Genomic DNA, 27793 nt, shown 5'->3' with positions numbered 1-27793 from the left:
CAGACTTAGGTCTGTCATATTTTTGCTGAAGCCCTTATTTCCTGTGGAGTCTCTCCCTTGAAGAACTTGAGAAAGGAAGATAGAAGCAAGCAGGAGGTTCCGTGCAGAGCTGATACAGTAAGTGCAAATCTTATTTGAATCTAAATTTTAACAAGTTCAAACACTGTATTTGTTTTCTGATGATTTGTTCCGATCACAAGGAGAATATCACAAACAGATATAAAAAGCAATCTCTAAACAGAAAGTGACAGGTTGTGTTAGAGTGGATGGCGGTGGTGTCGGTTCTGGATGTGTTCAACACATACACACGTATTTCAAATCATACATTTTCTCACAAAATAACAGGCCTTTCCAGGTTGTTTTGGTTTGTGTGTGTGTGTGTGTGTGTGTGTGTGTGTGTGTGTGTGTGTGTGTTTATCATCATTGAGATTATGAGCTTGAACCACTGTCTTGCGTTTTATCATGAGGAGGTAAAAGACTCACACACACGGTAGCAGGTGCACCTGCAACAGTACTTGACAATTAAATTCTTTTCACCTGTTGTGCTGAAAATGGTCCCAATAATAAGTAACCGGCTGATCTCTGTTCTCAGAAGTTACAGTCTTTTCATCTGCAAACTGACTAAATAAAGACTAAACACTTGGCTGCGGTATTTCAGCTTCACATCAAACAAGGGTGAATGCAGGAAACAGTTCATGCGCCCCAGTCTGCCAATCATACTTCTTCAATGTCATATTTTATATAGAACGTAAGTCAAGTCAAGTAAATGTCAATTTTATTTCTACAGCACCAAATCCCAACAAAAGTTATCTCATGACACTTTACAGGTAGAGCAGGTCTAGTACCACACTCCTTCAATGAATTTACACCCAACAATTCTCCATCAGCAACCACATCCTGCAACAGCAGTGACAAAAACCTTCCTTTTAACAGGCAGGAACGTCGAGCAGATCCAGGCTCAATGGGGACGGCCTTCTGCTTTGACCGGTTGGGGGGAAAGAGAGCAGGAGAGCAGGGCAGAGACAAAGACAGATAATGGAGAGACAGATATGCAACGTAACGTGAATGTACTTCATATACCAAATTATTTTGTGCAAAGGAACAACATTACATTGGCCTGAGTGTCCAGTATAGCCTCATTCTCAGGGGAATTCATTCTCTCAGGTATGAAACTCAGTAATGAAGACTGATTATGAACAGAGGAGAGCTCAGAGGCAGTCGCAATATAATTAAGATTGTAGAAAAACAGAGGAATATATTTGCATGTTTAGATCAAGGTTGGAAATACACATGCCACCAGCCAAATGCGCTTGAATTTGGTTTAATTTACATCTCACTTGTGTTTAATATTTGTGTACAATTGTGGATTTTCATGCCCCCAAAGATTATTCAAATGACACACTAAATAACAACAATAATAGAAATAACAAAACAAATCCTGGATGAATCAGTTGAGTTTCAGGTAAACATAATTTGTTTTAAGGGAATTTGAGTCAATAATACAGGTAGTTACTGAAATTTGAGGATAGAAGATGATGTTTTTCCTGATCAATGCAATTGATTTGACCTTGATCAAAGTCCCTCCACTTGTACTTTTGTGATTCAACCAGTTGCTGGGATAATAAGTATCAGTATAGACCTTGTCAAATATTTAGTAACCAGTTTCTAAACTGTGTGGTAAAATTATAGCAACTATTAATTTTTCATGTGTATTATACTGAAACAAATTGAGTCTTCTAAAACCTTCAGTATGATTGTAAAATTGTCTTGACAATAATTAGATGAGACAACCGATAATAATTTAATGTCTTTGTCCAGCACAAGTCGAGGTCCAGTATGTGTTAATGTAATATTTGTTGTAAAATATATGAAGCAAATAAGTAAAATGCTACATTTTAAGTGAGAAAACATGCAGACCAGCAAATACCGGAATAAAATGTTGGCTTTTTGTTATGACTGTCAACTCTGTGTAACTGCAACGATTTTTCAACCCAAGATGAAAGCAGAAGATTGTACGAATTGACTTTACTTGATGAGGTGATACTGACAAAAAAAAGTCATTAGAAATGAAATTCCCTCTTAAAAATTACATTTTTTTTTATGCATCAATGCTGCGGTGAAGGTCTGGTTTGGGAAACAGCTGAGTTTAAGTTATGAAACCCAAAATGACAACAGGACAGAACTCAGACAGCCGCTTCAGGTGTTTGCTAGTCCACCACCCCAACCTGCCTTGCAATATATAGACATCATCACATTACTGCCTCACTCTTGTCATATGTAGTATCATTTTGGTTCAAATCTTGACATATGTAGGTACGTATCTGTGGTTTGGCGAAATGTTTAATTCTGGTGAATGGACTGGAAAAGTTGAACAGAAAGAACCATGGTGGTTAAATATCATAGAGATGTGTGCGAGTGGGAAGGGGTTGTTATGTCTCAAGTTCTCACAATGTACAGCTCATTACCGTACAACAAATGTTTCACTTTGTTGACTGATATTTAATTTGAGGATGCAAGAGAGCCGATACAGCTATTGGAAAATCTCAGTTACACATAGTTTCCACAGTCTGTATGCGCTCGCTCGCTCACGCACGCACGCACGCACGCACGCACACACACACACACACACACACACACACACACACACACACACACACACACACACACACACAATAATGAGTCATATGCTCCATTACTCTTTGGTATATATCAATACAATACAGAGCACAAAAGGAATTCTGGATGAAAAGGATGTTTTTGCAATCTCAATCTGAGTCTAATCCTGTGTAGAAAACCTTTGTGGGCAAGGCAGATTTTGGGCATTGCTTTATGTTAAATGATCAGCTTCAGTCGGGCTCAGGCAGTGCAAAAAAAAAAAAAAAAAAAAAATCCCCCCAAAACTCTGTATGTGTATTCCATTCTTTTTTCTTAGCATTTATAGTTCAGGTTTGAAGGTTATGGTTGTTGTTTTTTTTTCACTATATTGGATGTGTCCAAGTTGGAGTTGAAGTCTCCTCAGTGGGTGCGATAAATTCTATGAGAAAACACCACTAAGCTCTACTGATGCATGGCGAGACTTTAAACAAGCGTGCGGCTACGAGGTTGAAGGTGAGTAAGAAGTCCTGTAAAAGGCCAGGACAGGTTTGTAATTTTTTTAGGATGTGACACTGCTCTAGAAGTGAACAGTCGCCTACCGCCCCTTGTGTGGGGGTTGTATATAGAAAATAATAGGGTTGGTTGGTATGACACATTCTGTTTGTCACCAGTGTGTTTTAGCCTTGACTCAACATTACTGAAACAGGGCTGATGAAGTAGTGCCGGGGGGCAGACTATCAGGATGGCACCACAAGCGTTTTCAAATTCAGAGAAAAGCACAATCAGAACCTTTTGAAGGGAGCACAATAAGATAGTGAGCTTCCACTTCACTTTCTCTCTAATATCAAACTTCTTCGGTGCTCTGCTGAACAGAAAAAAAAGCCTTTCATTCACACACCTGTTTGGATGCTTGATGTCTCAGTAGACAAAGAGAGACATAGAGCAAAAGGATTTTTCAGCTCATGGTTTCACCAAAAGAAACTACTAGTATGAAATGAATGTCAATGTGAAAACCTGTTAGTATTCCAACCACAAACCTGTTTTGAAATCTTGTTTTTCCCTTCAGTCTACAAAAGGGGAAAGTTAATAAAACCTGGACTGTGGGTCCATCCACTAGTGGGAGTCAGCTGAGAACCCTCACCCTCAAAGCCACAACGTTAAACCCTAGACAGTTTTCTTGCTATTTATTTAAAATGAAAAGTCATCATTGCTTAACCCTTGCACACTGTTCAATCTACATCATGATAGGCCAGTCTAAGAATCCCACCTTAAAATGTATAAAAATTTCTCTACCAAATTTTGAATCAATGGCAGCACGGTGGTGCAGTGGTCAGCACTGTGGCCTCACAGCAAGAAGGTTCTGGGTTTGAGTCCCAGCTCCATCACAGGATCTTTCTGTGTGGAGTCTCCATGTTCTCCCTGTACCTGTGTGGGTTCTCTCTGGTACTCCAGCTTCCTCCCACAGTCCAAAGACATCAAGAGAGGACGAGGCTGATTGATACTCTAAATTGACCGTAGGTGTGACTGTGAGTGTGAATGGTTGTCTGTCTCTATGTGTTGGTCCTGTGATGGACTGGTGACCTGTCCAGGGTGAACCCTGCCTCTCACCTGAAGATGCTGGGATAGGCTTTGAAAGAGATGGATTGTTTATTACATACAAAAACAAACAAACAAAAAAGCTACAGAGGAAAACTAAACAGAAACTAAGTAATAGAAACATAAACCACTTTGGGGCAGAAAAGGCAGGCAAGCTTACAACGACACTGAACTGAACGCAATTGTCAATCCATTAATAAAATTCAGTAAACATTTGGCTGCAAGGTGGGAGAAAAAAATAGCTATAAAAGCCTAGTTTATAGAGATTTCACGGGACTGGTAGCACTTATTGGTACTTGGGGAAAAAGCTGTTTGTATAGATTCCATGATCTAGCCCCCCCCCCCCCTTTTTTTATAATTTATGATCTAATAAGTTTTGTTTCGTGTAAAAACTTCCCCCTTCCTCCACAAAGGTGCAGGACTTCCTATTGATCACAGTGAGGAAACATGTGACATACCAGAAAATACCGCTCCGCCGCTTCAAAGCTATTTTTATTTGAATAATAGATCTGTGAAAACTTGTTTGAGTCATTTAATGTGAAAGATCTAAAAACCCAGTGTTTTTGAATATAAATGTTTGGGCTGAGTGATGTGTGAATAATAAAACAGGGTTATGAGGTATCTGTCACGTTCCTGTGGCTGATAAGAAAAACTTTTCTTCTTACCCATTTGCGGCGGGCAGATGTTAACTCACCGACACGTCAGATCTCTTCCAGCGTGTAGAGTCAAGACTGAAGTTCTCCCCACTTTATTGAAACATACAGAGGCTTTGATGACTGTCTAATAGAGGAGAGAATGTCGAGGAACAAAGCCAGAATGAGAAGTAACCGTGAGAAGCCACAAACATATTGAGTGTCCTCTCAATTTCTACTGTGTGTATGTGTGTATGTGTGTGTGTGTGTGTGTCTCTGTGTGTGTACGTGTACGTGTGCTCGTGACCAAACAACTGCATGCTAGGGTGTAATGGTCTTGATAACAATCTTAACTATCTTTGTGCAAAATACAGAGCAAGAGCAAGGGCATAGTTAGCCTAGCTTAGCATAAAGGCTAGAAGTTGCATTGGAGAAGGGTTTTTTTCTACAGTCAAAGATAGATAGATAGATAGATAGAAAGATAGATAGATAGATAGATAGATAGATAGATAGATAGATAGAAAGATAGATAGATAGAAAGATAGAGAGATAGATAGATAGAGAGATAGATAGATAGATAGATAGATAGAAAGATAGATAGATAGAAAGATAGAAAGATAGATAGAGAGATAGATAGATAGATAGATGGATAGATAGATAGATAGATAGATAGATAGATAGATAGATAGATAGATAGATAGATAGATGGATTAGGATAGGTTTACCAAAGAGGACTATAAAGGTTTTAGTTTGTGTCTAAAAAAAGTATGTTTTTCATTAGTTAAAGTTATTAAAATTATATTCTGAGCACCAGGTCACTGCTTGATTTATCTCTGTTTCGCTGATCTTCATTTTATGTTTTTTTTTCCATCATGAAAATTGTCCCCATTAAATACAAAATAACTAACATCAGTGTTGCACACACAAGCATCTCTTTGTATGGAACGATTACTAAATGCTTGCAGTTAAGCAATCTTTTAATGTACAAAGTGTGAGAGTATTAAATGTTCAAAATATAGAGAAGCACTTTCAGAATAACAGAATCATGTTGACAACCTTGTGCAAGTAATAAAACTACTCCCATGATGATACTATCAGTTGTGGTTATAGCATCCAGGCATCTGCAACAAACACAAATCCCAGTGTTTGCAGGTGACGGAGAAGAGTGCTGCACAAAAGTTAAGCGCTTTCATCTCCCACTCATTCTGTTGAGTGCTGTGGTGAGGCTGTGTGTCAGCCCTCTGACAGAGAAGTGTGGTTATTCACAGGTGCACTTGCACTGGTACAGGAAAGCCTTCTCATCTGAACACTGCTTCAACCACAGCCATCTGAAATAAAGGCTTATATTGTAACATTCACAGAATAGTTCTAGTGTTGTGATTCATGCCGCAACGAAAAATAACATTATTGCTGCTCTCATAACTTTTTACAACTTGATTTAAATTTTGTCAGAAACCTTTATCCAGATTTTTTTAAATTTAACTTTTATTTAACCTACAAACCTGTCCTTCTTTAGACGGGGAGGACCCTTCAGAGCAAGCTCCTCCATACACCCCTCTATGTCTCCAAACATGCCTTCACATCTAGTCACACCTCTACAACTTCCACACCCTTCCATATCTCTGCACACCCCTACACCCCACACATCTCCGCACATCTCCATGAATTCCTATCCTACATCCTATACTGTACATCTCTTCATACACCTACAAGCCACACATCTCTTTACATCTCCAGTCCTTTTCCTAATAGAAAAAAAAAAAACGTATCTAATCGTCACTCTACACATCCCAAGTGAAGTAGTTGTCTTCCTATCTTTCTTTTTTCTTTTTTTCTTTCTAGTTAATAATTATACTGGTTAGGGCATCTTCATTGGGAAGCACTGAAACAATCGGATATTCACTTGCTTGCATCACGTCCAGTCCTGAGTACACTTTTTTCAATTAAATATACTACACATTATTTTAGTCAGTGAACTTAAGATCTTGCTTGTTTCTTTGGTTTTCCAATAATCACACAAGATGTATCAACCTTATCATACACATCAATTATCTATAAGCAAACATGGCTGGACTGAGTCTGTTTGAGTTACGGTATGTTCATATTTCATCATTTCTGTCAGGAAATTGAGGTGACAGAGAAAAACAAAGATGAGGAAGAGGAAGATGATGTGATGATACCTCAAAGCAGCATGGCTTCTCTGTTCCTGAGGAGCGTCACAACAAATCTGTGCACTCATTTACATCCAAATCTTATGTGCTTCCGATGATATGTGTACCTGATAAGGAATTTCATCTGGTATCCTTTGTTTTAACTTTCTCTGTCTTATCCGCATGATTAGTCTGTAAGGATAAGAGCTGATCTGACCCAGGCCTTGACATGGAGCTGGGATTGATCTTGCGGTGTCTGCCATAAGTTCTTTTATAATTGTAAATTCATTGTTGGAATACTTACTGATAGTAAAGCTGCCGCTTATGACGCCAGTGTTCTCCTGATGCATAGCTGTGTTTAGACTGGGTGAAGGTCACATTGTGTCAGATGTAGGTGTTACTGGTAGTGTCCAACATTACTAGTATGACTGTTTACAAGGGGTGGAACAGAGATGTTCAGGGGGAGCTGACTCAACCTCATCTCACAGCAAACCTTGTACATCTGTTATGGACATCCATGAAAGTGTCCAGTGTGAGCCATCTCAGAGTCTCCAGTCTGTTTCTTGTGTGTGATGAATTCCTTCATTACTCAAAATTCCTCCGCAGTAATACAAACATTATTGGTTATTTTAGATGTTAATTTATACCATTTTCCATGCAGACTTTGCCTGTGTGAGTTGATGGTTACAGAGGGGTTTGCTGCTGTTGTTTTGGGGTGCAAGTGTCTTTAGGTGGTTAGCAGGCTTAGACAGGTTGAGGCCTGTCTGCTCCATACATGTGAGAAAATGACTTAGGTTCTATGATGTGCTGTTGGCCAAAAGTATAGATGAAAGTCTGTTCTGTCCCTACCCTCCCATCTTTCTGGCCTCCCTGACCTCTCAAAGTTATTTGTGTCCTCTGTATGATTTCTTGGCAACAAATACAGAGCAACATTGGTCAGGCCCAGTGACGGACCACACTTGGTATTAATATAGCAATGACTTCTGGACACGGGTGGTCAAATGGTTAGGATACTGGGCACTCATACCTTGGGTACTGTGGGTTGTGTTTTGTCTTCCTAGTGTTGGTGCAGTATGGACAGCATAAAGCAGAAGCAGCAGAGACCATCAGTACTGCGTCGAGTTTCCCAAACAGCTTACAGACGACAACACGGTATTCACACAGTGTCCTCAGCTGTCCTCTGCCTTGCAGAACATTAGCGTCAGCAAGAACATGTGGGGAGGCATGTAAGTTTTTCAGACTCAAAATGATGCCAGTACCATTTCATTTTTGTTTCTTTCATAATGAAGGAAATTGTGCAAATGAAGCCATATCCAAAGAAGAGGTGGATGCAGACCATACTCCCCAGACCTCTTCACCATGCACAGGCTCCTCTCTTGTACAGAGCCATCACTTCCTGCCTTTGAGAGGAGACCGTCCAAAGCAGAGCTCTATCAACACCGGTGTCCTTGATAGGTGACTGTTGACATTTAATAATCAGTAATATAACTTTCCTGTGACTTAATTCATCATAGAATAGCCGTCATTTAATTGATTCCTTGACCAAAATTTGCTGCAATTAAAATAGAAATTTTTGGTTTGATGAGTGGTAAATTTCTCCCACACAGGAAGAAAGGTCAAGTAAACTGATCTTGCCTTCAATTTGTGGACTTAAAATAGGCTTACGGCTATGTTTCATAATATTTGTGATGGATTGTGTCCTTACAGCCATTCACTCAGTCCCTCTGTGTAGTGAGAACCAAGGTCGTACTCGCTACCGTATGGGCTGTACAAGGACTGCCTCTTGTGAACTTTTAAGAATTTAAATATGATCGTTCATATTTTTAAAGACTGCATCACCATTTGTTCCCAAAAATTAGAATGTTGTGTTTTTACATGGGTGAACACACTTTAAATATGAGATTTCGAGGGCTTTCACCCCTGGGTTTTTGTTGTTGTTGTTGTTGTTGTTGTTTTTAGTTCAGATGGATACAAAACAATAGGTAAACCAAACAAATATCAGAAAATAATTAAGACATCAGTCAGGTAAAACGAATATAGCAGTGCATCATTCATCTTTTTTCAGGTTCTTCAGGAAAGAAAACTGTGACTTTCTCATAAAATCCGACTCATCTATGTATGCGCTCCCATGCATACGACGCTGGTCCACTTAAGCTCTGGCTTTTTGATTTAATCTTCTTACTTTTTTGTTTTTACTTTCAAAAATGTTATTGGAACAAATAGATCACATAATAATAGTTGACACGATAAATTAGTCATTAAGATCATTTAGGTTATGACTACCACTTTCACAATGAAAGGATGGAAAAAAGTCTTTCTGGTATGTTCTTTTAGTATTTTTAGTGGCTTGCATGTAGAACAAAACTCATACGTATTATTTTCTGGTCACATGCAGACATGCCACTTAAAGCCTAATCATAAAGACTAGATAAGCACAAGAGTCGATCACCTGTCCATGTCAAAAAGCAACAGGCAGGGCAGTGCAGACAGCTTTTGTGGGAGAGAGAGAGAGAGAGAGAGAGAGAGAGAGAGAGAGAGAGAGAGAGAGAGAGAGAGAGAGAGAGAGAGAGAGAGAGAGAGAGAACAAGGTTCTACAGATATGATTTTAACATTATTTCATAAACAATATTGAACATGTATCTATTTTCAGTTTTCTCAGGACATTTGTATTTTATCTCAGGAAAGTGAAATGGATCTTGGGGGTGGCCTTTGCTCTCTCTCCCTGTACCTCAATATCACTGTGATGTCTCTCTTTCCTTCAGTGTCCCAGAAGGCACCAGTGCTCTCTTTGGGAGTGGAATATGCCGTTGGCCTGGCTGTGATGCAATTTCTGAAGATTTTCCGAGTTTCTTAAAGTAACTACTGTTGAATACATCATTACATTCATTGACCAGAAGCTAATTGATTGGAATAGGGACCTCCATGGATGTTCAGATTTCTTTCTCAGTTACTGTTGGATTAGTTAGACATCTCAGAGAAGACAGGTGGGTTGGCTTCAGGTATCTTTTAGCTGAAATCTGTTGTTAACTTCTCTGATTCTGGGTTTGATAACACACAAAATCTTGCAAATATGGTGTAGTTTTTCATTCATCTCTAATCTACTGCTAAATTGTCTTCTAGGCATCTCCATTCTGAGCACAATCATGGGGACAAAAGTCTGGCTCAGTGGAGGGTCCAGCAGGATATTGTTCAGTACATGGAGAGTCAGGTTGGGACCAGAAAGTCCTCCACTGTCTTATGAAGTGATGAAATCTGTGATGAATAATTGTCTCTTTCATTAATTCTTTAGTTTTTGACCTGTTTTCAGATAACTTGGTGTAAGACAGTAGGCAAAATAATTTGTTAAAATAATTTTTTTATGTTTTCACGTTCAGAATAGTTTGGGATTAATATGCTTACATATATGTTTTTTGTAAAATTCTGCATGAACTGTATAATTTGCATGAGATTAGGTTGTGTGAAAAGAAACATGTACTTTACATTTCTTAACTAGAGGCTTATTAGTTTGACACGCAAAAGTTGCAGTTAATATATGTTTAGCATACATTTGTCAAAAACCCCCAAAGTAGATTCAGTAGGTCAAAGATCGTACAATATTACAGCACATTCTAGCTAAAACGCTGCTAAGTAGCTCTGTGTGGGTCTCGATCCTGGTATGAAATCAAACGTGCATTCTCTTTCTTTTTAGCTCATCATGGAAAAACAGAAACTCATGGCAATGCAGCTTCATCTGCACCTCTCTGAACACAAGTCCAGTGATGCTGTACGTTGGCTCTGACACTGCTTGGTTTACACCTTTGTTTCAGTTCCATTTGATAAGATCAACTTTTTTTTTTTCACGTGTTGTGAAAGTGAATAAGCCAATAAAGTTTCACGCCTGCCTCCATCACTCTGTGCAGAATGAAGCTTGTAAATGGCCCTACAGCCTTCACCTGTTTCTCCCCCAGCCTCAGGAAGCAGAGGGTGACAATAACACAATGAAAACATTGAGTATTAAGCGTCTGGAGGAGTGGGCTCAGCATAGCTTCACAGCTGGTGGTTCTGCCCACCTACTGCCAGGTAATATTGTTTCTGCATGCAGCAGAACATTTTCTGCTGTAAATAAACAGTAATCTCAATGTTTGAGGCATGGGCACAAATCTGCAAGAGTGTATGCCTGATTTCCTGATTGGACTCTAAAAACATTTGTGAAAGTCCAGGTGTCATTATTGCTTCTAAAGGACTCAGTATAACCTGACTGTTTTCACAAATATTCCACACATCAAATTTGCAGTACGTTGCAGATGTAGTCAGTCACCGAGTGAAAGCATGCATATAGACAAACGATGGAAAGAGAAGTGAATGATAGACAACAGTTGCAAAAAACAACCCAGTTAACTTTGTTAAGTATGCTATGGGTAAATACATCCCTTATTTTAGACTCCTAGATATCAGAAAAGAACACTATTAGAATAGAATACTTAATGTATACGTCTCAGGCTCATGATGATGAATATTGTTGAGTATTCCTGCATTGCAATTTTGATTTAACAGTCTGTTGATGACTTCATACAGGCGGCAAACATCAATTTATATACGTATTATGTGACACTGCATTTAAAGCCTCTCAAGTTTGTTTCTTCTTGTTAGTGCCACACCCATAATGCTCAATGATTTTAAATATCACATGAATTAAGGTATCTGAGAAATTTTTCCAGGTTCTGCATACATCCTCATCACTGGTAGAGATGTGGTTTTAACTGCTTCTCCTGAATATATTTCAATAGTTTGCTACGATAAGCACAAAATCTTAACTGTGCACTGCACACAGTGGGAAAACTATGGGGAATAAATTAACCTGGAACGCTAACCACCTTGGGAATGCAGAATTGAAACAAAAATTGAGCTGGCACATGAATGATTGATTGTATAACAATTAACCAAATGAATCAGACTAAACAAATCCAGATGGATGGGTGCTAAACATAATGTCCTAACACATGAATTTTAACTACTAATTTTTACAGCCTCAGGCTGCTTTTATTATAGTCCAACTAGAAACTGACAAGAAGAAACTGTATATGAATGCCAGTAGACTTGGGGTAATTTTCTTACAAATGTAATCATTCAAATAGAATGGGATAGTTTTAGTTAGAAAAACTGTGACGCATAAATCACATTCATTCTGATTGCTGATCGCTTTCACCATTCTGTCCTGTATTTCTTTGTAATTGCTGACTTGATGCCATATTGTTATTGTTATTGTACAGATTTGGTCCCCGGTCTTGATTATTACAAATACAACAACATCCGGCCTCCTTACACCTATGCCTACTTGATAAGATGGGTGAGTTTCTGTCAAAGGGTTATTGCTTTGAAATGAATCGTAAACTATACAGTAAAGATTCAGATTTTTACGGCAATTGTTTCAAATACATGGAAGATTGAGTTGTTTTGAACATAGATATGGCCACAAGACATGTATCAGCCTTTGCTAATCTCTTGTGGAATATGTAGTTGATGGATTTAATCTCAGATGGTCCCTGTGAATCTCATCTCTCTGTGTGTCATTGTGTGCAGTCTATCCTGGAGTCTCCGAACAAACAGCGCACTCTGAATGAGATATACAACTGGTTCACCAGCATGTTCTACTTCTTCAGACACAACACTGCCACCTGGAAGGTTTGATCCTTCTACAATTCTACAGTTTCATTTGGCAGATGCTTTTGTCCAAAGCGACGTAGCGACGTGTCCAAACCTTAACTGATATCTGCTTTCAGTGCATTACACTGTTGGAGATGTCACATGTTAGTACTGTAAACTGAAATACACTTGTGTGTTTTTCTGAGGGCCCAGTCACATTGTGATAAGAATTTTTATTAAATTCTTTATATATTTTATTTAATTCTTTATTATTAAATTTTATTGCTTGGTATCAAACTTATTCGATTTGCTCAGGTCAATAACTTGAATTTCTTCAAACAGTTAAGTCATCATGCTGTGAAAAATGTGGGTAATATGTGTTTTATTACAGAATAGTGCTTACGCTTCAATTGTCTTCCACGGTGACTTGCAGCCAGTTTGCATGCACTGTTTGCATAAGTGTGGTGAGCTGTTTGTAGCCTGCTCACTGTGTAGTAATGAGGTGTGACTGCGGTGTTTCTAGTCAGCACCATGCAGGGCAGGTGGCATGTGTGTACATGAGTGTTTACGATGTTTGCATTGATAGGCGCTGCTGGCCAGGTGGGTTTGTTTTTACCATCACCGCTAGTGCAACTCTCGAGCTAAATACCTGTGACTATGGAAGTGGGACTGAAATCCATTTGGACCCTTTCCTACTGAAACCAGATCTTGGAGGGAGTTGGGCTCATTTATTTTCCCCTTTACAATAAGGGTACATTAATCATAGTATAGTAAAGTATAGTATAGTATAGCACTACTTATATGTATACTGTATTCAAGTAGCTTAATTTATCATAGAGAACGGAACAGTGCTAAACCTAAATAAACACTCAGCTCTGTTTTCGATTGAACAACATATATTACCTTGCTTCTGTGACATTTCAAATATTTGGTTTTACCCAGAATGCCGTGCGTCACAACCTCAGCTTGCACAAGTGTTTCGTCCGAGTGGAGGGCGGGAAAGGAGCAGTGTGGACGGTGGATGAAACAGAGTACCAGAGAAGGAAAGGACAGAAGTATCACAGGTAATTTGGGTACTCTACCAAATGCACACCTTTAATTGCCCACTAATGTCATAGATCGTTGGAACGCTATTTATGCTTCTCACCACCGAAGCTAAATAGTCAATCCAGCGATAATCAATGGTCTTTTTGTGTTGTTAAAAGTCCAGATAATCCACATACAAACATTTAATCCAAAAGATCTTGTGGGGTATATCACTACGTGTTCAAAGACTGATCAAATGGATTAATAAGCCACACAATGGTAACACTATGAGTAAGTTTGAATTAATAGAATATAAACCTATCACCTTTCAATTCTTTACATGTGACAAACGATGCTCAGAATGGGTCCAAATGGTATTTGACCTGCCATAAATGCCGAACATTCTTTTAGACAAACATTTGGAATTTTTCTTTTCTATGATATCTTGATAAAATTTGAACTTAAATGAGGTCAATCTTGATGATAATGTTTAACAGCATTATTCATCTGCATTCAGCTGTTTGTATAAAAGCCTTCTATTTCTGTTTATATAAATCTCTACTTAAACATGCCAGGAGCAACGACACTCATTTGGACTGTTGGGCAAGAAACATAAGCGGGTTATCTTTCATATGACACAATAATCATGCACGTTCTCCAAATAGTTAGTAGTAGAAAAAACAGCTTTCGGTTTCCGTCTGGTATGACTTTAATGGGCGTTTTCAGCAATTTTGCCCAGATGTATATCAGGATTTATGCGTCATACAGAAACTCAACTTAAAAATTTGAAGGCGTAGAGGGTAGTAGAGGAAAACCAAACCATGTGATAAAAGTAATAGTTATAGACAGAAATTAGCTTACTGGGTGTAATTCATCTGACTAATACAAAAAGCATCTCAAGCACCGTATCTGCCATTCTCTGTAAGCATTTCTTACGTCATTGCAGAGTAAATGCATGAAGGGAGAACATGAAGAGGAAGCTCAAGGCAAACACAAAAAAGGAAGAGAGATGAGGTGGCACAGTGGTGCAGTGGTTAGCACTGGCGCCTCACAGCAAGAAGGTTCCGGGTTCTAGCCCCGGCTTGGGCACGGGATCTTTCTGTGTGAGTCTCCATGTTCTCCCTGTTCCTGTGTGGGTTCTCTCTGGTACTCCAGCTTCCTCCCACCATCCAAAGACAGCTTTAATTGAGAGGACGAGGCTGATTGATACTCTAAATTGACCGTAGGTGTGAATGTGAGTGTGAATGGTTGTCTGTCTCTATGTGTTGGCCCTGTGATGGACTGGTGACCTGTCCAGGGTGAATGGATGGTTCTTGCCACATTTAAATTTTCACCCAAAAACTGGGAAACAATGATTGACTGATGGATGGAAGAGAGCTGAGGTATTGAAGGGATGGAAAAGATAAGAGGGAAAAGATGGAAGATGAAAAATAAAGACAAGTATAAGGAAAGAAAACAAGGAAGAAAGGAACAAGGCAAGGCAATTTATTTGTAGAGCCCGTATTCACAAACAGTTTGTCTCAAAGGGCTTCACATGGCATCATAACAACATCCTCTGCCCTTAGACCCTCACATCGACTGAGGAAAAACTCCATAGAAAACCCTTTTAACAGGGAAAAATCTGAGAAACCTCAGGGTGAGCAACAGAGGAGGGATCCCTCACCCAGGACGGACAGACGTGCAGTAGATGTTGTTACAGAGGAGAAAACAGTTTACAATGCAAAATGTGGGAAACACGGAAATGTTAATAACAGTTGAAGAAGGAAGCTTCTGGTAGGGGAGGCAGGGAGACCAAGCCAGCTTGATAGGTGACTGGATGGCAGACTGGTTCATGGAAGGGGAGTGCAGGCCAGTGTAACAGTAGGGAATAAGAGAGGGGGGGGGGGGGCGATGCAGGCGGCGGTTGGGGCTCCGGTGGATCTGTGGAAACACAGAGAGACTGTGAGACACCAAGGCCAAACTACAAAGTGCAACAAGTACTGGTAATGACAGTTCCAAAAATGTGCAGGGAGGAGAGGAGGAGAGAGGGGGAGAGGAGAGGAGAGGAGAGGAGAGGAGTAGAGAGGAGAGGAGGGAAGGGCTCCATGTAACCTGATGTGTCCCCCAGCAGTCTAAGCCTATAGCAGCATAGCTATCAATGGTTCAGAGCTACCTGAACCAGTCCTAACTGAAGGCTCTGTCATAAAGGAAGGTCTTAAGCCTGGACATAAACGTAGTTAAAGTGTCTGCCTCTCTGACCCATGGAGAGAGCTGGTTCCACAGTAGAGGAGCCCGATAACTAAAGGCTCTACCTCCCAGTCTGTTTTTATTGATACTGGGAATCACTAAAAGACCTGCATTCTGGGAGCGGACTGCTCTGGTAGGACAGTAGGGACTAATGAGCTCTTTCAAATAGGATGGAGCTTTATCATTGAGAGCCTTATAAGTCAGCAGAGGGATTTTGAAGTCGATTCTAGATCCTACAGGAAGCCAGTGGAGAGAAGCTAAAGTGGGAGAGATGTGTTCTCTCTTCTTAACTCCCGTCAAAACCCTCGCTGCAGCGTTCTGGACCAGCTGGAGACTCTTTAGGGAGTATTTAGGACATCCTGACAGGAGAGAGTTGCAATAGTCCAGCCGAGAAGTGATAAATGCATGCACCAGTTTCTCAGCATCACTCTGGGAAAGGATATTCCTAATCTTAGCGATACTTCGCAGATGGAAGAAGGCGGTCCTAGTCACATGCTTCATGTGGGAGCTGAAGGAAAGGTCCTGGTCAAAAATGACTCCAAGGTTCCTTGCAGTTGTACTCGGGGTCAAGGTGATGCCATCTAGAGTACAGATCCGATTCAAGAGTGTGTCCCTGAGGTGTTTAGGTCCAAACATGATGACCTCAGTTTTATCTGAATTTAGCAGTAAGAATTTAGAAGACATCCAGGATTTAATGTCTTTTAGGCAGTCTTGCAGATGAGTAAGCTGGCTTGTGTCGTCTGGCTCCATCGACAAGTAAAGTTGTGTGTCATCTGCATAACAGTGGAAGTTGATCGAGTGCTTCCGTATTATGTCACCTAATGGGAGCATGTAAAGAGTGAAGAGAATCAGTCCTAAAACTGAACCCTGTGGTACACCATATGTAACTCTACTGTACTCTGAATAGTCATTAGAGTAGAGCAGACATGGAAGGAGAAGGAGTTAGGGAATAAATAGAAGATAGGACAGGAAAGGGGTGCTCCAGATGTAGAGGTGAAGGAAGTGGGCAGGAAAAAAGAGTTTGTAGGAAACTGTGTAACACTTTGCAGTTCTTTGTTCACATCATACCATCAAAATGAATGAAATGTTTTGAGCTCATGCCCAACACCAACCAGTTCTCTCTCTCTCTCTCTCTCTCTCTCTCTCTCTCTCTCTCTCTCTCTCTCACACACACACACACACACACACACACTAAAAACGTCCTCATTCTGTTGGTTAAATATGTATTCTAGTCCTCAGTATGTAGCAAGTACAATAACACACATACACACACATCCTTGTACTTATATCTTTGTGAGGATTTTCATTGACGTAATACATTCTCTAGCCCCTCACCCTAACCTTAACCATCTCAACTGACCGCCTGACCCCAACCTTGACCCTAAACCTAATCTGAACCTAATTCTAACCTCGACCCTAAAGCCAAGTCTTTACCTTCAAGAAGAAGTGAAGACCTGCTAAAATGTCCTCACTTTCCAAAAATGTCCTCACTCTGCTGGTTAAATAGGTATTCTAGTCCTCAATATGTAGCAAGTACAAGAACACACACACACACACACACACACACACACACACACACACACACCATCTGTCAGGTAAATGAAGAGGTGAAAAAAGTACACAAGTACACTAATTACCTCTTTATTATGGTTGATTCAGAGAAATAGCACCATAAGATACAAAGGCTCGGTAAAGTCCTTGTGGCTCAGAATTAGCTGCAGAACTTGAATGCATTTGCTTAGTTATGTTACACTTCTGTTATAACATTTTATCAAAGTTTAACACAAATAGATTAGCTTCACCATCAAAGTCAGAAAAGTTTTAGACAGAGAAGTGTTCCTAATATTTGTCATTAGTAATAATCATAAACATCTTTATTCCTAATATTTCTCAGGAACAACCAAATACAGGTCAACAGTGTGACACATTAAAGCCTCAATAATCATTAAAACAATTTAGCACCTCTGTCAAACAGATTAAATCAACACACGATATTGTAAACCTGCCACTGGGTGCAGTTAAAATGATCATTGTATGTTGTAGCTGGTTAACCCCTACAGTCTCACACTTTTGTGCGTGTGTTTGTGTGTGTGTGTGTGTGTGTGTGTGTGTGTGTGTGTGTGTGTGTGTGTGTGTGTGTGTGTTGACAGGGACTGTCCCATAAAGTGGCTGCCATCCTACTGAACACCAGGGGAAGCAGTCAGAGGTTACCAGCCTAACGTCCATCTCCGCTGTGCATGAAGTGGAGGATATGATAGAGGGAAGGGGGTATATATTCATATGCTTTCTCATACATTTAAAAAAAAAAATTGTGGCGATAGTTTGAACATGGCAGCCATTCTTTGTAATTTTTCTTGCAGGGTTTGTACAAAGTCTTGGAGGATTTGAAAAATGCTTAACTACCTCCACCGAGGAGGATATATGATTCTGGTTCTGTTTTTCTAGTTGGCTTTTGTCAAAATTTGATGTGAGAATATCAATATTAATACACTGACGCAAAGAGTTTTGTATAAGGAATTCTGTAAAGTTTATTTTTAACAGTTGCATTCAATAAATAAGGTGTAATGATAAAAACTAAGAGAGCCTTGGGTATTGGTACCTCAAAAGTTCTTAAAAATTGCCTGAAATTCATTCTTTGAAAGTTGTATGAACACTGCCTCTGTGTTATGATGCCAGAAGAAGTCTCATGAAATAAAGTCGGTATTTGTTGTACTTTTTTGTTTTACTCATTTATGATCATAAAGCAGTTCTTTCCCCTTTTTTTAAACTCTCTTCCCTGTTAGGATAATCAAGTACTTTCAAATTTGTTTGCATGCTTTTTTGTCTTATGTTATCAGCTAAATTCTCATTTCTCTTTGCGATCGCCTTCTGTAGTTGGTCTTTGGGGGTTGGATATTCAGAGCATTAAACATGTCAGTTATGTACTCACATTTAAATGATCTGAATGTAAACAAGACAAACAAAAATAGCTTTCAACCTTTTGCATCAGAGAAGCGGCTTTATCACTGTTTACCCCCTTGGATGTCTGTCACTCCCCACCTAATAGTACACCTCAAACACCCCGTCAGGCTTCTGTTTCTCTTGTTTTACAATCAAATTGGAATTTATCTTGAAATTAAATAAATCAATTATTATCTCACAACTATATAACTTTATGATGTAGTGATGCCGAAGCCATCATACCATCTTCTCTTATTTTACACCAAACTCCAGGCCAGGGGGTAGCGCTAATGATGCAGTAGGGACTCTGGTCCAGTCACGACATCCGGTAACAAGTTGTGAGATTTGTGTCCTTGTGTGAGGAAGACCACTACAATACGATTGTGCTTTTATTTTCTTGTTTTGTGTGTAGGGATGGTGCCTCGAATATAGCCTAAGTGTCAAGGTAGAACTGTTGTTTTTTTTCTCCTATTAACTAGCTAGTTAGCTAGTTGCTACTGTCAAAACCACAGACTTTAGAGGAAGAAGAATGGCTGACGAAGCTCCGTTCCAGTTTTTACACAATGAGGTGATAGAGTACATCTACAAATCAGCTGAGCACGGAGAGACGGTGGGAAACTTATCACTTCTGCTGGTTTTACGTTCGTAGTCGAGCATCATCTGCGTTTGTTCATCAGTTCTCATGTGTCACTCATCAGGAGAATGGTAGAAATATCACCAAGCTGGAGAACATGGGATTTCGAGTTGGACAAGGACTGATAGAGAGGTACGTAAATGATGTCAACAAAAGGTTCAGTCGAGTTCTTGTGTAAGAACAGTATCGAGTGCGCGTGCATGCCTGGGACAAGAGCTGTTTGACAGCCTCGCGAGACTGTGCCCAAACACTGTAGCAGGTGTAATGTAGTAGTGTAGACCTTAGAGTGGGGTCTCTATGTTTGCCCTTGGATCAGTCTAGAACGTGGAGTATTAGCTATTAAAGTCGAAGTTTACTGATCAAATGAAGGTTTAGCCACACGAGTTAGCAGCAGAACGAAAACTTGTGTGGTTTGTTTGTCCTGTTAATTTCACTCAACTTGCCTGGTTTTGCGTGGGGTTGGTTGGTTGGTTGGTTGTGAAGTCTGTCTTTTCCCACCATATTTGACAATTATTAGGAGCATGATGCTAATGTGTCTCTAAGCTAATTAATTCAGACTGAAAATAATTACAACAAGGCTCAGACGGGAGGAGACATGAGACAGTAGGACAGCTGCTTACATCAGGGACACAGAGGACATGGCTAGCACCAGTCCTCAGAAAACAGATCTTTATGTCATTCCCGGCCACACCTGGACATCTGATGTGTCCAGGTAGGCAGTGATCCTGTATCTCATAGAGAAATACAGGAAAATCTGCATATGAATTATTAGATTGAAATGTTTCTGTACTGTGTGGTCATGTGCGTGAGGGCCCCCATGATCACATTAAACCCACCACCACCCCACTGTAAATGTTCCTATTGCTTTATATGCAGTGTGTCTATTTTTGTATTTGTTTTAGTTTTAGTGTATATGTTACAATTTTATTCTACTGTATTTTTTACTGTTGCAACGAATGCCAAGGCAAATTCCTTGTATGTACAAACACACTTGGCATTTAAGTCCTTTCTGATTCTGATAAAGGTAGAATCACAAACGATCAGAGGTTTGCATCATGAGAGCAGAGGGAGACACAGTCTGTAAGACTACTGGGACCACAGTCTGCCTCATTTTAATGGCCTGGATCCATAATCTTCTCCCTGTGTTCTTGCTTGCGCTCATTTAAGCTTTCATCTTCTGAGGAAGCGCCAAACAGTGGATATGATTCTTTTATTCCAGAACACTCGTAAATGAACTGTTAATGATGATCACCTCACATTATATCTTTCCCTCCCAAATCTCAACACAAATCACACCAGAATCATTGTAATGGTGTTTTTCAATGAAAGTGAGAGGATTGTAAAAATGTATGTATTATAAATCATATTGCAATTGCAATATACACTACCAGTCAAAAGTTTGGACACACCTTCTCAGTTTATTTTCCTTTATTTTCATGGCTATTTACATTATAGATTCTCACTGACGGCATCAGAACTGTGAATGAACACACATGGATTTATGTAGTACACAATAAAGTGTGAAGTAACTCAAAACACGTTTTATGTTTTAGATTTTTTCAAAATAGCCACATTGCTTCATTTACTTCTCTGCTCACTCTTGGCATTCTCTAGATGAGCTTCATGAGGTCGTCACCTGAAATGGTTTTCCAACAGTCTTGAAGGAGTTCCCACAGGTGCTGAGCACTTGTGGGCCTTTTTGCCTTCACTCTGTGGTCCATCTCATCCCAAACCATCTGGTTTGGGTTGAGGTCAGGGGGTGGCATGGTTTAGAGGTAGGGTGGCCGTCTAGCAATCGAAGGGTCGCTGGTTCGATCCTCAGTTCCCCCGGTAACCATGTTAAAGTATCTTTGAGCAAGATACTGAACCCACCATAATCCCCATCCCTAAGAGGAACCCTCCCAAGACCCCTAATGACCTCCGCCCAGTGGCCCTCACCTCTCACATGATGAAAGCCATGGACAGGGTCGTTTAACAGCACGTCCTCTCTTGGACAGGCTCACAGCTCGGCCCCCTACAATTACCAAGCAGGTGAAGCAGGTGACACCAGTTGACGCCAAAGCCTTCATCACTGACACCATCCACAAACACCTGGAGCTTCCCAACACTTCGGCCAGGCTTCTGTTTGCAGACTTTTCCTCTGCTTTGACACCCTGCAGCCCCACATCCTGGCAGAGAGGCTCTACCTAAACTGCAACCTGGACGACCAGCTCATTCGCTGGATCCTGTACCACTTCACCCACAGAGCACAGAGAGTCTGGATCAACAACAACCTGTCAGACCTCCTTACCACCTCTACAGGCTCCCCAAAGGGCTGTGTGCTCTCACCACTGCTCTTCATCCTCTACACTGATGAGTGCAGGACCTCACAACCTGATTGTCATCTGGTGAAGTTTGCTGACAACACAGTCCTCCTGTCCATCCTGTCCAGCTCCACCCAGCACCATGGACCTGCCCTGCAGCAGTTTGTTGACTAGTGTGACACCTCTCGGCTGGAGCTAATGTCAGCAGGACTAAGGAGATGGCGGTGACCTTCTCAGGAAAACAGAGGGAGCTGGCTTCTGCTGTCTCCACCATTATCCATGGGTCATCAGTGGAGACTGTGACAGAGTACAAATATCTGGGGACCATCTTCGACGGCCACCTGAGATTGTCCACCAACATGGAGATGAAGGAAGTGCCGCCGGAGAATGTACCTGCTGAGGAAACTGAATTCCTTCTCTGTCAGCAGCAAGATCCTTCTGACCTTCTTCTATACATTTATAGAGTCTGTCTTACCATTCTCAGTGGTCTGCTGGTTCCACTCCATCAACCTGCAGGAGAAGAACCGCTTACATAGCATTGTCAAGGTGTGTTCCAAGATAATTGGACTTTCAATTTGCGCCCTGACAGCTGTGTATGAGCAGCAGGTTTGTGGCATGGCTGCATAGATCCTGAAGGACCCCTTCCACGCTCTCTTCCCAGCATTCGAGAGGCTGCCATACGGTCACAGGCTAAGGTGTCCGGCCTCCCGGCCTCCCTCGGGAGGTTTTCCAGGCATGTCCGACCGGGAGGAGGCCTCGGGGCATACCCAGGACACGTTGGAGGGATTATATCTCTTGGCTGGCCTGGGAACGCCTCAGGATTCCCCCGGGAGAGCTGGTAGAAGTGGCTTGGGAGAGGACAGTCTGGGCTTCCTTGCTGAGGCTGCTGCCCCCGCAACCCGGCTCAACCGGATTAGCAGAAGACGACGGGGACGAGGATTTCAAAATCAAAGCCTTTCACGTAACTGAATCTCATATCTCCAGTTCAAATACAAGGACATTGACACAAACTGCAAAAATTCTTTTTTTTTTTTTAAAAAGTGTGTCGAATTTCTGCATCTAAAGATTCAGAAACCCTTGCCAGGAGTTCTGCTAGTTCCATCTGTGCCAGTAAGACTCGCTTGAACATTTTTCTTCTCTGCAGGTTGACAAAAGACACAGCACGTTTCAAAGATGAGCTGGACATTATGAAGTTCATCTGCAAAGACTTTTGGACTTGTGTTTTCAAGAAGCAAATAGACAACCTCCGAACCAATCACCAGGTAACACGTTTTAACATGTCATCATTGTGCAGTTGTGCTGTTCCAGTAGCTCCTGTGCTCCTGTATGTCAGTGCTTCTTGTGTCATGTGTTTCAGGGCATCTACGTTCTGCAGGACAATAGGTTCCGTTTACTGAGCCAGCTGTCAGCAGGGAAGCAGTATCTGGAGGATGCTCCGAAGGTGTTTTCTCTTTCTGTATTTTTCTCTTCAACAAACCTTGATTTCTTCTCATACACCTTTCCTTTTATTGAAGCAGTTGAAGGAAAAATTACACTAGAACAAGCTAGTCCCCCCCCCCCCCCCCCCCCCATTTTGAACTGCTTTCCACATTTGTGAATGGAGCCTCTGAATAATGGTGATGGGTATCACTAGCTTCAAGTGGTACGATATAATATTGATCCCTTGGACAATGATTCAATATTTGTTGATATCACAGTCTGCATAATATGATTATGACAATATTCCGGTGCCTGCAGTCCAGATGAGGTGAGGCTGTTGACACAATCTGTTTCATTTATGTCAACTCACAAGAAGCAACTAAAATATTTGACTGTGCAAAAATAAGAAAAATAGTTAAATGTAGGTGAGGCAGAACATTTAAAGTTGATTTTATGACCGCTTAAAAAAAAAAAGAAGTCAAGATTGCTCCCAGCAACCAGTTTTAGTTCATTGCAATCAGGTACGACTTACGATTGATGTAATGACAAGTTTATAATTACCATGAATTAAAAGTGCTGGGGGATATTCAGATTTCTCTTGTCCTGTATTTTGTTTTAACCAGCAAAAAGTGTTTCTTGATGACCCTGATGAAGGCCACTAGCTAAAAACTGGTCTAATGAAGTTGTTTGATTAACTAGAAGCATTGCTGGAGCTTTTTTACCTCTCTAAGATTTACGTCGTTCTCCATACACCTTTGAAGAGTCAGAAACCCCACTCTGCTTCTACAGAGCTCGTACTTTTTGCAAAAAATTCCAGCTATGGTTGATTGGTAGCTAACTCATTCGCTGGTGTCACCTGCCTCACCTGCTTGCAATGTAGCATACTGGTGAATACACAAATGTTCATGAAAATCCGTTTCTTGGATTTCCTCAAATCCCCCTGACTATTTCACTAGTATCTCTTGGTTGTCCTTGTTCGTTTGGCTGAAACTCAAAGAGCTGTCAGGTGGGCCAAGTGGTACCACTTTTATTTACTAAATTTGGCATGGCCATTTAGCATACAACGTATCAGAGATTTTTATGGTCAAAAAAGGTCACATGACTATGGCTCTCAGTATCATCCATGGTTTCATCATCGCCAGGTGCACAGGCTCAGTAGTCACACCGTCAGACGTGCAATGCAAGAGTTGAAAGAACTCAAAATGTCATTCCACAACTTCTTAGTGGCTTTACAGGAATCTTCTGGATCACATGAATCTCATCCCCAGGGTCCCCAAGTGCAATTGACATGCGGCTTCTTACAAGCACAAACCAGAGCCTGCCCCTCTGGAGTGATAGCCACAACCAACCACACACCACAACTTGCCACTTCTGTCCATCTTTCCAGGTGAACATGGTACTTTGCAGCCATTTTCTGCCACTTTCAATCTAGAACCCTCATGGTATCATCAGCCGGAGCTTTGCTGTCAACAACATACATGGAGTTATGAAAGCTTGGTGCCTCTGTGACTTCACGTCATCTCAGACACAAATTCAGCCAGTGGGTGTTGAAGCAGCGTTGTTAAAGTTTAAAATACCGTCACTGTTCTCCATGATGCTTTAGGTTTTTAATTTAAAGTGCACATGCTGACAGGGATGCTCTACACTTAAATTGACCTTGCTGTTTGTCTGTCTGTCTGTCTGTCTGCAGTATCTGGCTTTCACCTGTGGCCTGGTGAGAGGAGCTCTGTCCAACCTGGGAGTGAAGAGTATTGTTACTGCTGAGGTGTCCATCATGCCAGCATGTAAGACGGTGACACTTGTCTATTGTCATAAAGCTCGCTCTTGATTTTGGAAACGAAACAAACAAAAACCTCAAGGATCGCTTCCACACAACTATTAGGATGTGAGCCCAAGTCAGTAGTTTAGTGTAGTAGAATATTTGAAGAACAAAAATATTACGTCAAACCTTCAAGCCAGCAAACACCATTAGCTGCCACCTAGAAACAAAGCATCCAGTGGAACAATTCTCTGACAGGAACAGAGTCTAACATAAAAATATGACAGAAGATTGTACTGTTAAAATGTTCCACTTAAGACAGGAGGCCTGATGTATGCATGGTTCTTAGGGACAGGGAGTGTTGAATATCATGGCATGGAGAGTAATTTTTCTCTTTATTATCCATCAAACAGAAGTTTGAGAGCAAAACTATAAAAATTGCAATCACAGAACACAAAATCACAACACATCAAAAAAAAAATTCCATTCTACAATCTTCTTTTTTTTTTAATTACAAGCAAAATTAAGTAAAATTTGTGATTATTTCCATGTTGTTGTTTTTTTTTTTGTGCAAACAGTAATGCTCTGCTTGCAAAGTAGAAATCCCTTGATTTCTGGCCTGGAAAGCCACAGTGTTTATTACATAGAGGACAATGCTGGTTGGCTCGGATGGAAGACCTGCGGCTGTAGTTTGGACCGTATCATATCATCATATCACCATTGCTGAGGGCTCTACTTGGGGACTAACACTCTCTCTTCTCTGTCATTTTTTTATCTCTGCAGGTAAATTCCAGGTTATGATCCAGAAATTGTAGCCACGCCAGCTGAGGCTACATTAACTCTACATTCACTGTTGCCTTTATTTATCCTTGAGTTTTTGTCATTGAAGGGAAATACCAACCATCCTCATCAGCAAATCTTTTCTTGAGACATCATTGTTGGCAAAGGTTTATCTAGAGGCCCATTTCCTACTAACAAACCATTTGCTGCTTACTACTGCGTTACTATGAATACTGCTGTTGTTACTATCATGAGACACTTTACAATGACCTGTTGATTATTGGTCAGAACGATGATAATGTCCAGTAAATGTTGCCCTTATATTAAGATTTTGTGATGGTATTCTCATTAATGAAGTGGCCTTTGGTAACTTACAGGTGACCAGCAGGATTGCCCACTCAAAGGAACTTTAGGAACTATGCTTATTGTCCGTTGTCCCCTGAGCCAGGCAAGAGAGTAGTCACCCTTCTCTCCTCTGTGCTGCAGTAGAGACCCAGAGAGACCAGTGGACTCCGACTTAGCGGAGCGAAAAGAATGATACTGGATGGGAAGTGTTGTATAACTCAGTCAGTTGACACCAAATAAGTGGCCTTTGCCTGCAGTAATATTATATTGTTGTGTGCTAGTTACTGAAAAGTAGTAGCTTGTTACCATGATTAGTTACTGAAAAAGTAACTTGGTTATTGCATTATGAAAGTAAATTGTTACCAGGGAAAGTAAATTTAGCGTTCTTATTTTATTTTTTTTTTTTTGGTTCAGTACTCAAATGAATGCACGCAGTGTAAACAAAGGTTTACACATGAGGGTTAAAAACCAACTTTTAGTTTCGTGCTGTGGTTCGTTGAAGTACCTCTGCACTTTTGAAGCCTTAGATCTTTCACGTGAAACGTCTTTTGCAACAGACTCGGCCCCTGCAGTCACCACGACTGTTTAAAACTGTAGCTGTGGTCACTCTGATCGTGCGACTGGAGATAAAACGACTGATATAATGCGCACCGCATTTGCGCGCTGATACTGAGGACAGTACTCATAATGAAGTGTTTTAGACATCAAACCACCACGTTGGGCGACGGATAATAATGAGCTGTGATGAATAATGATTGCTGCACTTGTAACAGCGTAGTGACTGGAAAAAGATGAGATTACCGCTGCTGGACTATTGTGGGCAAGACAGAGGTATGCTAACCTTCCCATCTACTTATTAGGCTCAAGGGAAGATGGAAAAATTGGCGTACTTCCCAAAAAGTTTTTTTTTTTCCTTGAAGATGTTTTATAAGAGACATATTCCAATCATTTTAAGATTTTCCTTGGTTGTAATTTTATTTTGTATATTTTCTGCATACTTAAGCATTGATCAGTAAGATTTTTTTTAAATTAAAAAAAAACAAATGCAGAAGAATATATAGACCAAAAATGGATTTGCCCTTGCTAAGCAGGTACCACTATCCTGTCCCACAATTTGATGATGAACAATCCAATTTAGAGAATGTTGTCTTCAAACTGACTGGAGCACCAAAGATGGGATGTAGTCCTGTTGAAGCACGAAAGCACAATGTATTGTTTTATCTCAGCCTGCACATTTGAATCAGTTGCAATAAATTCCAGCATGAAATCAACCCATGTGCATCTCATATTTTCTTCATTCTAGCTGACATATGGACTCATTTACACACAGGAACAATGGAAGCTGATCAACTGCGTCAAGAGTGTCAAATTCTCAATTCTATAATCTTCATGATGATAGTGAGTTAATTAATAAGGATGGCTTTCGTATGCATTAACAATGTTTATCTGTTTACAATTCATTTTTCATCTATTAGCTATGTAACACACCGAAGGTGGAGCTGTGTGTTTGTTAGACATGTAACCAGGCTAGAATATAAAGAGCTGGAATTGCCAGAGAACTGCAAGAGCTCCTCATTAAGGAGTGGGCCAGCTCTTTTACAGGAAACACCCATAGCTGAAGCGATTAAAGGAATCATCACCGAAGCTTGAACAACAATATTCTTCAAAGTGGTTCAGAAGGTAAAAAAAACAATGATGGGTTTTCATTGAGATGAACCTAAATCCAAATATCATGAAGGGCCACAAGATGCCCGGATACATAAAGC

The 27793-nt window shown here is 40.5% G+C and overlaps 2 protein-coding genes across 4 annotated transcripts; both read left to right on the top strand.

Annotated features, from left to right (window-relative positions):
- On the top strand, window positions 1-18517 carry foxp3b (forkhead box P3b). Of its 3 annotated transcripts, none has more exons than XM_086212669.1 (11): window positions 1-117; window positions 8035-8125; window positions 8263-8428; window positions 9736-9828; window positions 10094-10181; window positions 10662-10736; window positions 10921-11032; window positions 12223-12299; window positions 12533-12634; window positions 13538-13659; window positions 17998-18517. In XM_086212669.1, exons 2-11 carry the CDS (start codon window positions 8047-8049, stop codon window positions 18029-18031), a joined length of 948 nt encoding a protein of 315 aa, XP_086068795.1. In that variant the 5' UTR covers window positions 1-117; window positions 8035-8046; the 3' UTR covers window positions 18032-18517. The 3 variants fall into 3 exon arrangements, with proteins under 3 accessions (XP_086068795.1, XP_086068793.1, XP_086068794.1); XM_086212667.1 differs by having other exon boundaries at window positions 10873-11032; XM_086212668.1 differs by lacking the exon at window positions 1-117 and having other exon boundaries at window positions 7697-8125; window positions 10873-11032.
- A 575-nt stretch (window positions 18518-19092) lies between these two features.
- Window positions 19093-27292, top strand: trappc6b (trafficking protein particle complex subunit 6B). The gene is made up of 6 exons (XM_086213921.1): window positions 19093-19397; window positions 19486-19553; window positions 22869-22986; window positions 23082-23165; window positions 24834-24927; window positions 25686-27292. Exons 1-6 carry the CDS (start codon window positions 19317-19319, stop codon window positions 25715-25717), a joined length of 477 nt encoding a protein of 158 aa, XP_086070047.1. The 5' UTR covers window positions 19093-19316; the 3' UTR covers window positions 25718-27292.
- The last annotated feature ends 501 nt before the right edge of the window (window positions 27293-27793 follow it).

This window comes from Aulostomus chinensis, chromosome 9 (assembly GCF_037954235.1).
Source record: "Aulostomus chinensis isolate RoL2024-O1b breed Wild chromosome 9, RoL_Achi_v1.0, whole genome shotgun sequence".
In the NCBI taxonomy this organism is placed as follows: domain Eukaryota; kingdom Metazoa; phylum Chordata; class Actinopteri; order Syngnathiformes; family Aulostomidae; genus Aulostomus; species Aulostomus chinensis.
This window is presented reverse-complemented; position numbering and strand designations above follow the sequence as displayed.